The 12,997-nt window shown below is 37.3% G+C and overlaps 1 protein-coding gene across 1 annotated transcript in view; it reads left to right on the plus strand.

Annotated features, from left to right (window-relative positions):
- SVEP1 (sushi, von Willebrand factor type A, EGF and pentraxin domain containing 1) overlaps positions 1-12,997 on the plus strand; it is a 184,789-nt gene that overhangs the window by 149,023 nt on the left and 22,769 nt on the right. Inside the window, exons 39-41 of the mRNA XM_046022808.1 lie at positions 1,456-1,681; positions 4,431-4,586; positions 12,928-12,991. Coding sequence (XP_045878764.1) covers positions 1,456-1,681; positions 4,431-4,586; positions 12,928-12,991 — 446 coding nt within the window. The remainder of the gene's footprint in view (positions 1-1,455; positions 1,682-4,430; positions 4,587-12,927; positions 12,992-12,997) is intronic.

The following is a 12,997-nucleotide window of genomic DNA, read 5'->3' on the forward strand; positions in this document are numbered from 1 at the left end:
ATGGATTATCTTTCACATATTGGATTCTAAGATTTTAACAATTCAGTACTCTTCTTAAACATGGCTCTTGTGGACATTTTAGCCCTACCTTTTTTCTCTCCTAATTGCAGTAAGGAGAAGACCCAAGGGATTATCATCAATGGTAAGAAAGCTGAAGAGTAGTTGATCATGGGCAGAGGAGAAAAACAAAAATTACCACTCGTTTTTGAAATACATTTTTCTTCAGATGTTGATGTGTGAGATACCATGAGAAATCACAGTATCACCTGCTTCTCAAGAGTTCCCCCCATTTTTATGCCTTGTCATGTGTTGATTATGTTTCAGATCTTTATGTGTAGTAAACAGATCACAAGTTTGCAAAACCTGTGACTCCTGTCTAACCTGGTGGTTTGTGAAATTAAAAAAATATATATCTACCTAATAAATGTTAATTAGCTAAATGGTTTAATTTAAAAGGCAGTGTAGCATAGTAGTGAAAGCATGGATTTGAGAACCAGAGTCCCTAGGCCGGAATCTCAGCTCTGTCACTTCCTGGGGAAGTTTAGTGTCTCTGATGTCAGTTTCACCATCTGCCAAGTGGGAGTGAAGATAATCATACCTACTCATAGGGTTGTCATGAGAACTAAATGGATTAATATTTGTAGGGCACTTAGAACAGTGACTAGAATTTAATAAGTGCTGTGTAAACATTTGCTGAATAAATAAATCCAAATTTTATAAATCATAGGGTACTGTGGAGCCAGACTGATTGGAGTTTGAACACCAGTACTGTTGTTACATAATAATATCAACTACTCAGGATTAAAAGAAATACCCTATGTAAAGGACTTAAAACAGTGCTTGGCACAAAGTAGATTCTCAGTAAATATTACTTACGTTATATTCTTTTTTTTTTTTAAAGATTTATTTATTTGACAGATAGAGATTACAAGTAGGCAGAAAGGCAGGCAGAGAGAGAGAGGAGGAGGAAGCAGGCTCCCAGCCAAGCAGAGAGCCCGATGCGGGGCTCGATCCCACAGCCCTGGGATCATGACCTGAGCCGAAGGCAGAGGCCTTAACCCGCTGAGCCACCCAGGCGCCCCTACTTATGTTATATTCTTAACTAGTATCTGAGTTTATGTTGTGCTTTATCTAGAATGTTTTGAACTGTTAGGTCTTTTCAGAATAAAAGTGAATTCAACCTTGATATTGTCCACAACAAGGGTAAATAACATCAGCAACATTTAAATCAGCTTTAGGCTTGGCTCATCCTTAATGTGGACAGCAAAGGACTGATCAGCTTGTCATTGTTTTGTCGGTCTTTTAGCATGGCAGTCCCATTCCCTTGACTTTCAAATCAGTTTCAATGCATCACATAAAATGTCTACTGAGCTTTGTACCAGCATCTTAAACCCAAGAAGTCACCAACAGTATTGTACTCTCTTTAAGGTGCTTATTTTGCTTTTTCCATTGCAGATGTCTGGAAGGGTATGTGATGGATACAGATGTAGACACATTCACCTGTCAGAAAGATGGTCATTGGTTTCCTGAGATAATCTCCTGCAGCCCTAAAAAATGCCCTCTTCCAGCAAATATAACACATATACGTGTTCATGGGGATGATTTCAGTGTGAATAAGCAAATTTCTGTGTCATGTGCAGAAGGGTATATCTATGAGGGAGTTAACATATCAACGTGTCAGGTAAGATTCTCTGTCCTAGAATGTGTAACTGTACCTCATTTATATATATTAAATGTGTGTATGTGTCAATAGCAGTATCTTGCTATCCTGAAAAGGAAAAAAAAAGTCAAGTTTCCAGCTGTGTCAAGAATTTGAGGAGCTTTGTGGTAGAAATATTTTAAAACATATCTTTCTTTTCAATAGCTCCATTTTTAAACTACGAAAATGCCAAGAGTAGGTGAAAAGTGCCATAGTGAAATAAAATGTTAAGATATCGGTAACAAAATATTCATGGAAAATTAACCACAAGTCTACACATAAATGTGGTAAAGAGTGTCCTTGTGTGGGAGATGAGCCCTGACTGATACCAACTGTTTCCAGTTTTAGTAGAAAAACCAGAGGTTGCAGAAACAGACAGCAACTTTGAGTCAAATCCTATCTCTGCTACCTACTACTTGTGTGACTTTAAGAAAGTCACTTAAGGGGTGGGAGGTTGGGGCAACCTGAGGGTTTTGAAGGGTCGGGTGGGAGGTTGGGGGAACAGGTGGTGGGTAATGGGGAGGGCACGTTTTGCATGGAGCACTGGGTGTTGTGCAAAAAGAATGAATACTGTTACACTGAAAAAATAAATAAAATGAAAATAAAGACAGAGACGAAACGAAAAAAAAAATAAAATGCCTCTAATCACTGAAGAAAAAAAAAAAAAAAAAGAAAGTCACTTAAAATGTCTGAGCTTCAGTTTCCTTACTTGAAAAAATGTGTCTAGGATTATGCGTCTTGTATGGTCAGAATGAGAAACTAGAGAGTAAACGGGGGAAATGCCTAGACCAGCACCATAGAGAGCAGCTATTCCTAGCACATCCCCTTCTCCTAGCTTCTGTAAAATAAACCAGAGAAAAAAATAAAATGAGTTATCAGTATGTTCTTCCATTGCTAGAGTTGGGGGAGTGAGGAGGTGAAAGCCGGGACAGGCTGCATGGTGAAAAAATGACTTTGCCTTCAACATTCTTTGGAACTCCAGCTCAGATATTAACAGGTTCTCTGATGACCTGTTCCCCCCACCTCCTTTATTTGTAAATCTGTAATTGGAAGGATTAAATTATTGAATGTTTGTAAAGCATCTAGCACATGCCTGACATTTAGTTAGGGACTCAAGAACTATGTCAAAGTCTTCCCAGTTTTCCATTTATAAATAATGCATACTCAATGATTCATTGCTACCAAACCTAAAAACAGGAACATCACAGGAAGCAGGTCGCATGACTGTCAGAGTTACCATGCTCTCAAAATTGGTATCTTTGCAGATGGTCCCTTCTAGATTTAGCGCTGAAGCAGTCTAAGGGGCAACTTTTTCACAGACCCTGAGCTGTTTGAAATAAGATTACAGGAAGTTTGTCCCACCATGCTTGGGAAATTAATTCAGTGCTTTCCCAGAGCTTTTCCGGTTTGGGTGTGTGGATAACTGGGTGCTTCTCCATGTGCCCTGTAGGACCCTGATGTATTGGTGACTATGTTTTGTTTTTTTGTTGTTGTTTTTGGAGTCAGTAATTTATTTTTGACAACCCTCATTACTCTCTCCACATAAGGTATGACCCCTCACCCTCACACAACTGAGTTTTGGGTTGAATTTTGGTCTGAAAGATAGACTAGACCCTTTCTAAGTGTTTAAATGTAGAAATTGTCCATAACTATGTTAAATATTTTATTTTGATACAACTACATGATTCTGTACTTCATAGAACAAATAAATGGATGAGAAGATCAATGTGAATTTTGAAGAATGAAGGAAACCCAGCCCTTCCTGAGATTAAGACATATTACAGAATTACAAAGGTCCTATCAGTATGATGTGTAGATTCAGCAGACAGGAAATGAGTGGAATGGGAGAAATAAACCAAAAGTACATCCTGATAAAGGAATCATCACAAGTCCATGGAGAAAGGAATCATTAGTAAACAAATTATTCTAATATAGTGAACTAACCATTACAGGGAAACACTAAAATGTGCCAAACAGATCCTGGATATATCAAAAGAAACCAATACTATATAGTTTTTAAAAGTGAATAGTAATGCCCAGAATAATTTATGCAAAAAGATCTGTTTATTGAAGCATTATTCACAGTGTTGAAAAATTAGATACAACCTGAATTTCTGACATTAGGGAAGTGCTTAGTTATGAGGCAGACACATATCTAAAATTAATTCTGCCTCATATGTGGAATAATTGTCCTGTTTTAGACTGTCATCCAGCTCACGCAGTATTTTCTCAAAGAAAACAAAAAAATATTAACAAGAGAATAATAGTCGTCAAGGGAAACATCTGGCTATGCCTCACTTTCACCCACACAGAAAGATGCTGAAAGAAGTTAACTCTGTCTGTGGTGAGGTTGGGAGGAGGGGAGTGAGGTGAAATATAAGGACGCGTTGGTGTCGGTCGTGGAATATTTGTGTCAACTTTCCAGTCCTCCTTCATTGTAATGAAAACATACTTCTTGGTGTTCCTGATTTTTAAAGGATTCTATTAGGAAGAAAATGCTTGTTTTATGTGTTTGAGAAATGTCTAAGATTGTTCAGCAATAGCTAGGAAGGCCATCTAATATTTAATGTGTGTTTTTAAGGCCACAGATAATACACAGCAGAAGTAACCAAATTCTAGGTTCTTTGGACCATCTATTGGGGATTATTCTTCTATGCCAATATTTGCAAGTTTCTTCACTCATATGTATTAACTCCTAAATGTAACTTCTCATCTGTCATTTGTTATTTAGCTTGATGGCACCTGGAAGCCACCGTTTTCCGATGAATCCTGCAGCCCAGTCTCTTGTGGGAAACCTGAAAGTCCAGAATATGGGTTTGTGTTTGGCAGTAAATACAGCTTTGGAAGCACAATTATTTATCAGTGTGAATCTGGCTATGAATTAGAGGTAAGTGAATACATTGGTTAACTAGAATTAATTTGTTTTTCCAATATACTTGGGAACATTTTTAGTATTAACACCAATTTGTTTCACTGATTTTGGTCTTAAAAGACTTTTTATACTTTGTTACCATATATCCTAACACTTTCCAAGAAATATTTAAAATGACTTACAATTTTAAAAAACAAAGCAAGTCTCTACATCTGTATCTTTGGGGTTAAATACCCAGTAGTGCAATTGCAAGGTTATAGGGCAGCTCTATTTTAATCTTTTGAGAAATCTCCCAAGATACAGATCTAGTGAAAAGAAGGGCCATATGTACCCCAATGTTCACAGCAGCAATGGCCACAATCACCAAACTGTGGAACGAGCCAAGATGCCCTTCAACAGACAAATGGATAAAGAAGACATGGTCCATACATACAATGGAATATTACTCAGCCATCAGAAAGGATGAATACCCAACTTTTGTATCAACATGGATGGGACTGGAGATTTTGCTGAATGAAATAAGTCAAGCAGAGAAAGTCAATCATCATATGGTTTCACTTCTTTGTGGAGCATAAGGAATAACATGGAGGACGTTAAGAGAAGGAAAGGAAAAGTGAATGGGGGAAATCAAAGTGGGAGATGAAGCATGAGAGACTGTGTACTCTAAGAAACAAACTGAGGGTTTTGGAAGGGAGGGGGTGGGGGGTTGGGTGAGCCTGGCGGTGGGTATTAAGGTGGGCACCAGTTGTATGGAGCACTGGGTGTGGTACATAAACAATGAATCTTGGAACACAGGAAAAATAAAATTTTTTAAAAAAGTCTCAAATTCAAAAAATCAAGGCCATGAAAAAGAAGAGGAAGCTGGAATACCAGCCACAAGGCTGATACTGTTACTTTAGTTGGCCATTTAAACCTGTGTTTTGGCCTCCTGTTAATCCTACTGTGTAACAGGGCAGTCCATCTGTCACTGTGGGGAGGTGACCATAGGGATTCAGGTATGCAAACTAAGACTTCCTTAAGCAATGCATTTAAATACCTTGGAGGGTTCTTGGTTAAAATGCCAGGTTGCTGTATGGCAAGTGTGGCCTGAAAATCCTCAGAGCAGTTCTAACCAAATACCAAGTTATGTCTCAAGACCACTCCTGGTTTGTAATATTAAAACCCCGTCAACAAAACCTGTGTCTCCCTATTTACTTTGGTGGGAAGACTGCAGTTGATTTTTTTTTCTAGTTTTTGTTGTTGTTTTTTATTTTTTATTATTTTTTAATTTATTTATCTGACACAGAGAGATTACAAGTAGGCAGAGAGGCAGGCAGAGAGAGAGAGGAAGGAGGAGGCTCCCCGCTGGGCAGAGAGCCCCATGCGGGGCTCGATCCCAGGACCCTGAGATCATGACCTGAGCTGAAGGCAGAGGCTTTAACCAACTGAGCCACCCAGGCACCCCTGTTGTTGTTTTTTAATCACCCAATGATCATCATGATGAGTGCCCCCCTTCACCCCCATCACCTATTTAACCCATCCCTCCACCCACCTCCCCTCTGGTAACCATCAGTTCTCTACAGTTGAGAGTCTCTTTCTTGGTTAGTTTCTCTCTCTCTCTTTCTGTTTTCCCCTTTGTTCATTTGTTTCTTAAATTCCACATATGAGTAAAATCATATGGTATGTGTCTTTTGTGACTGACTTATTTCACTTATCACTCACATCATTGCAAATGGCAGGATTTCATTCTTTTTTATGGCTGAATAATACTCCGTTGTAATATATACCACATTTTCTTTATCTGTTCATCAATTAATAGACACTTGGGCTACTGCCATGTCTTAGCTATTGTAAATAATACTACAATAAATGTAGGGATGCATATACCCCTTTGAATTAGTGTTCTTTGCTCTTAGGGTAAATACCCAGTAGTGCAATTGCTGGATAGTAGGGTGGTTCTACTTTCAACTTTTTGAGGAACCTCCATAATGTTTTCTAGAGTGGCTGCAGCAGTTTGCCTTTCCACCAACAGTGCAAGAGAGTTCCTTATTCTCCGCATACTCACCCATACTTGTTGTTTCTTGTGTTTTTTATTTTAGCTATTCTGAAAGGTGTGAGATGATATCTCCTTATGGTTTTGATTTGTATTTTCCTGGTGATGAATGATGTTGAACATCTTTTCATGTGTCTGTTGGCCATCTGTATGTCTTCTATGGAGAAATACCTGTTCATGTCTTCTGCCCATTTTTAATTGAATTATTTGTTTTTTGGGTGTTGAGTTCTTTATATATTTTGGATACTAACCCTTTATCAGATACATCATTTGCAAATATCTTCTCCCATTCCATAGGGTGTCTTTTAGTTTTGTTGATTGTTTCATTCACTGTACAAGAGCTTTTTTTAAAAGATTTTTATTTTTAACTAATCTCTACATCCAACATTTTTCATAATATCCTAATTATATTTCTGTGTTATTGTTTGTAACTTCTCTTCCCTCATTTATTATTTTATTTATTGCGGTCCTTTCTCTTTTCTTTTTTGATAAGTCTGGTTAGGGTTTTTTTTCTGATATAAGTGTTGCTATTCTGGCTTTCTTTTGATATGCAGGTGCATGAGAGCTGTTTCTCCATCTCCTTACTTTCAATCTTCAGGTGTCTTTAGGTCTAAAATGAGTCTCTTGTTGGCAGTATATAGATGGGCCTCTTGGTTTTTTATCCATTCTGTCACCCTATCTCTTTTGATTGAAGCATTTAGTCCATTTATTTTCAAAATAATCGTTATAGATATGTATTTATTGCCACTTTATTACTTGTTTTGTGGTTGTTTCTGAAGTTTTTCTCTGATCCTTTCTTACCTAATTATCTCTTTCATGTTTTGCTGATTTTCTTTAGCAATACAGTTGGATTTCTTTCTCTTCATTCTTTGCATATTTATTAGTGGTTTTTGATTTGTGGTTACCATTAGGTTTGTATATAACATCTTCTGCATATAGCAGTCTAAATTAAGTTGATAGATATCTAAGTTTGAACCCATTCTTTCCTCCTCACCTCCCCACATTTTAGGTATATGGTGTCATATTTTACATCCTTTTATTTTGTGAGTTACTTGATTGATTTTTCACAAAAATATTCATTTTTATTGCTTTGTGTTTCCTACCTTCATTATGTCATTTTTGGTCTATCCTTTCCACTGAAAGAGTCTCCTTTAATATTTCTTGCAAGGCTGGTTTAATGGCCATGAAATCCTTTGGTTTTTGTTTGCCTGGGAAACTCTTTATCTCTCCTACTATTCTGAATGATAGCCTTACTGGATAGAGTGTTCTCAGCTATAGATTTTTCTCATCAGCACTTTGAATATATCTTTCAATTCCCTTCTGGCTTGGGAAGTTTCTGTTAAAAAAAAATCCACTGTTAGTCATATAGGGTTTCCTTTGTATGGAACTGTTTTCTTTTGTCTTGCTGCTTTTAATATTTTTCTTTCTCACTATATTTGCCATTTTAGTCACAATGTGTCTTGGTGTAGATCCGCTTTTGTTGATTTTGTTGGGGGTTCTCTGTACCTCCTGGATCTGGATATCTGTTTCTGTCTCCAGATTTAGGAAAGTTCTCAGCTATTATTTCTTCAAATAAATACTCTACCACCTTTTCTCTCTCTTCTTCTGGGATTCCAGTAATACAAACGTTACTATGTTTGATGCAGTCACTGAGTTCCCTAAATCTGTTATCATTTTGCATAATTCTTTTTTCTATTGTTCAGCTTGATTACTTTCCATTGCTCTGTCTTCTGCGTCATTATTTCTTTCCTCTGCTTCTTCCAGCATGCTGTTATTTCTATTAAGCATTTTGCTCATTTTGTTTATGGAGCACTTTATCTCTGCTATGTTATTCCTTATCTCTTTGTTAGTGGTCTCACTGATGTCGTCCATTCTTTTGTCAAGTCCAGTGAGTATCCTTATTATCATTGCTTTAAATTCTCCATCAGGCATGTTACTTATATCTGTTTTGCTTAGATCTTTGGATGTGACTTTGTCCTGTACTTTCATTTAGGACAAAATCCTCTATTTTCTCATTTTATCTAAATCTCTGTGCCCGTTTCTCTGTGTTAAGAATGCTATGTCTCTTGAGTAATGGCTTTATGAAGAAGAGGTCCCGTAGTGCCCTGCAGTGTAGTGTCCCTTGTTCCCCAGGGCCTGGTACTTCTGAGAGTGTCTCCAGTGTGTCTTGTGTGTGCTCTGCTTTTGTGTCCCAGCTGCTTTTTCCTTCAGGCCAGTGGTCTGTAGAGGTTCTCTCTGCCAGTCGTGGGCAGTGTTTGTCCCTGGCCTAAATGTGTCGCATTTTAACTAGGTCTGCTCTGGTCTGTTTGTGAAATGAGACCTGTCACCACCACCACCAGAACTGAGGCCTTGCAAAACTCCAAGTTTCAGGAGGTAGAGTGTTATCAGGATTTTAGGCTGGTCTTCTGGAGTAGGGGGCCCATTGCCCTGGGACTGAGGCAAGTGTGACTGGAAAGGGGGACTCTTCTGGAGTGTGAGATGGCAGGGTTGGTGTAAGTAAGTTAGGTAGTAAGTGTTGGCACTGTGGTGGTTCCTGCAGGTAGCCCTATGCTTCTGCTGCGGAGTGGGGGAGGGAAATGGTGCCTGCCAATTCCTTTGTTCCCAGAAGGGTCTCTCTGTAAATACTGCCTCTGTGAGACACACTCTGAGATGAGCAACTAACTTCCGCACTGTGTGCCTCAGGCATTCTTCAGATCACTGTGTCCATGCTGTATGTCATTCTGGGGATGTTTGCCTGTCTTCTCTCTAAGAACACCCCAATGTCCTCCAAGCTGTTCCAGAGCCAAGCACACTGATCTTTAAAATTCTAGGCTTTAAGCCTGCCAGAACTCATGAAATCCAAGCCCTTTTGCTTTCCAAGCCAATTGCTGTGGGGATTCATCCTCATCCGTGTGCTCCCCTGTGTTCTGGTCTGTCTCTTACCCTTCTCTGCTGTTGCAGCTCCCTCCCCACTGCAGTGGCCATGATCTTTTTCTCTCCCAGAACACATATATGCACTTCCTACCTTCTTCATTGTGGCCTCTTCTCTACCTTTAGTTGTGGAGTTTGTTCTGCCAGTGTTCCAAGTTGATTTGGGGAGCATTTAGTATGATTTGATACTTATCTAGTTGAATTTGTGGGACAAGGCAAGTCTAGGGTCCTCCTACTCCACTGCCCTCCTCCCCTCCTATCTGGAGTCAGTTTTGCTGCAGCATTAATCATATTATCAAACTTCAAATTTAGGAGGCTTGTTTATATTTCCTAATATTATCATCTGATTTTTCAGGAAAGGTCTTACTGTTTTTATTATTGTCGTGGTATTTAAATGTGGGTTTTGCAGAAGTATTCATTGCCAGTTGTTTGTTAAATTTGTATAGTACAGTCCACTATTTTTTGACCATGCATTCAGAGAATTGTCATAAGATAGGTCCACGAAAACTGGAACTAGACTTATGTGGACCTTATTTCATTTCTTCAGAAGATTTTAAAAAAGAAAAAAGAAATGTAATGGTTGATTGCAGTTGGAGTTTTTCTGTTTTTAAAATTTATTTTTTCATGTGAGAGTACTAATCTTACAATTTGTTAAGAAGTAAAGTGGTATGAAATTTAAGCTTATGAATTTAAATATAATATTTAATAACTAGCTGGGTCATTAAATTTGAGGAAGTAGATAACTTACCTTAAAAGTTTGGGGGAATATCTTAGTGTTAACTACAAAATTGAGAGAAGTACTATAGAATAGTTCTCATTCTAAGCTACCTGTTAGAATCATCTTAGAAACTTCTAAAAAATATTAATGTTTAGTTACTCGCAGAAACAACCAATGCCAGGTGTGGGAGATGAAATGTAAAAGATCAACCTAGAAAAGTTTGTCATGTGAAATATTAGGGAATCTCAAAGACTATATATTAAAAAGACTTGGAGGCCAACTGGGTGAGGTTCCCACAGGCCAAAATGAGATCATTTGGGCTTCAATAAGGCAATAACTTTAATGGACTAAACACATCAAATCTGTCATGAACAACAGTAGACACAAGCAAATTAATTGGTAACTATTAGAGGATGCTCATGACCAAATTCATTATTTTGAAAACAGACAATGAAAGGGGAAGAATTGTCTTTTCCATGCTAACTGAATGACAAGAAAACCAATAGTAAATGAACAGAAGTTTCCTTTATAGAAGTATTTCAGTCAATAAGTGATAGAACTTAAATGTCAGAGTTTGCAACTCTTAGGACTAGTGGATTTAGGTCATCATTATTGTGGCTACTGGTGTTATTAAAAATAGAGGAAACCAGAGATTATATGCCTCTGGATGGAAGAACACACCTATGAAAAAGTCTTGCCAAAAAGAAGAAAAAGTGAATTTGAATCTTATCAAACCTCTAAATCCGACAACCAGTACCAAAGAGAGAAGTACTTGCTAAAAGATACCATAACGAGGCAATCAACAAAATTCTGTCTGTAGAAAAAGCTACAGAACAACTGACCCAGTTCTCTAGTTTCTGAAACAAATAAGTTGACAGGATAAGAGGGGAAGAAAGAGAAGGAACCTCTATTTTAAAGAGGTGCATAAACCATGTAGACCTTATTTTGGTCAGGATTCAAGTGAACCATAAAGCAATAAATTATAAAGTTTATGCAACAGTTGGAAATTTGACCACTAACCAGATTGTTATTAATATTAAAGAATTGTTACTTTAAGCTGTAATAGTGTTATTGGTTGTTGTGGTTATAGTTTTAAGAGCCCTCATCTTTTAGAGATTCATACTGAAATAATTACTGGTAAATGATTTGATGTCTGGGATTTGCTTCAAAATAATGTGCATTCTTAGGAAGGAGGTAGAGCTTAGATGAAACAAGTTTGGCTTCAGATTAATCCTATAAGGTGGGTTGTGGTTATTTAGGAGTTTGTTACTTTTCTTTCTTTTGTTATATTTTGCATGTGCTTGAGCTCTTCTCCATGCTTTAAATTCCTTATCTACTATAAAATAATAAATGAAATAAAATTTTATAATACATGTTTAAAAGGATTAGTTTCTAAGTAATGCATTAAGGGGCTTGATTCTAAGTCAATATATGCACAAAGATTTTGTTACCTATTTCTTCATTACTCAGAGCCCTTTGGATATCAAATTATCCAAGTTTGGATATCAAATTATCTTGAATTTGATATCAAATTATCTTGAATTTGATATCAAATTATCTTGAAGCTGTGTTCTACATTAGCAAGATCTGAAAAAGAGCTATTGCCTCTCTTTTGGTTTTACCTGACTAATTTTGAGGAAGTATAGAACAAGCCATTAAAGCCAGCTCCCTGACTATTTAGGAACACTGATGATTATAGTAAGAGATAAACAACAATGAAGGAAGAAACAAAGACTCATAAAAATTATATCCAGAAGTCAAAGAGAATTAATCTTAGCTCATATATGCCTATTGTAACTATAGGGAGCCAGCAGCCTATAGAGCCGTCAAGGGCTATGAGATATTGAAGAATGTACAAAAAATATATTCAGAATAATGATTATAAATAATTTTCAAGTAAATTCTATTCATTTTACTTTATTTCAGAAGGCATGGAAGTAATGTTTAAGAATATTTTTATTCCAAATATTTAAAATTTTAAATGCTTGGGCCCTTAATAGGTTAAGTTTATCTTTAATGGATAAGTTACATTGTCAAAAAATTCAGTCCTCATACCAATAAGATACCTTGACTTGTTTCACATGCAAGAGTATTAAAAAAAAACAATTCCCATTCTTTGCTGTACCTCTCAGGTATTGAAAACTAAATTCAGTTCAAAATATTTTTTAAATTTCTCAACAAATAGACTTCCTTGACATTTCAGACACATTTCTCATCAATCTTTGCTGTTGGTTATAATCAGCTGTCACTTGAATAGAAAGTGAAACTAATTAATTACACTGGTCAGTCCAGGTATGAATTTTGAAGTAAACTGGTGAAAGCGTTTTTGAAAGTCTAAGCCTCGGGGCGCCTGGGTGACTGTGGGTTAAAGCCTCAGATGCCTTCGGCTTAGGTCCTGATCCCAGAGTCCTGGGATCGAGCCCGCATTGGGCTCTCTGCTCAGCAGGGAGCCTGCTTCCTCCTCTCTCTCTCTCTGCCTGCCTCTCTGCCTACTTGTAATCTCTATCTGTCAAAAAAAAAAAAAAAAAAAAGTCTAAGCTTCATCCTTAAACCATATTTATTTAATGAATTCATTTAGCATTCCAGTGCTGGGAGATTCTGGCTTATAGCTATGATTACTTTGCATTCCCTTATTATCTTTTCATCATTAAGGTATAATCCTGGGAATAATCTTTTTTTTTCTCATTGATTCACAGGGGAACAAGGAACGTGTTTGTCAGAAGAACAGAATGTGGAGTGGAGAGGTAGCAAGGTGTAAAAGTAAGT

The sequence above is a fragment of the Meles meles genome, chromosome 11, assembly GCF_922984935.1.
Source record: "Meles meles chromosome 11, mMelMel3.1 paternal haplotype, whole genome shotgun sequence".
In the NCBI taxonomy this organism is placed as follows: domain Eukaryota; kingdom Metazoa; phylum Chordata; class Mammalia; order Carnivora; family Mustelidae; genus Meles; species Meles meles.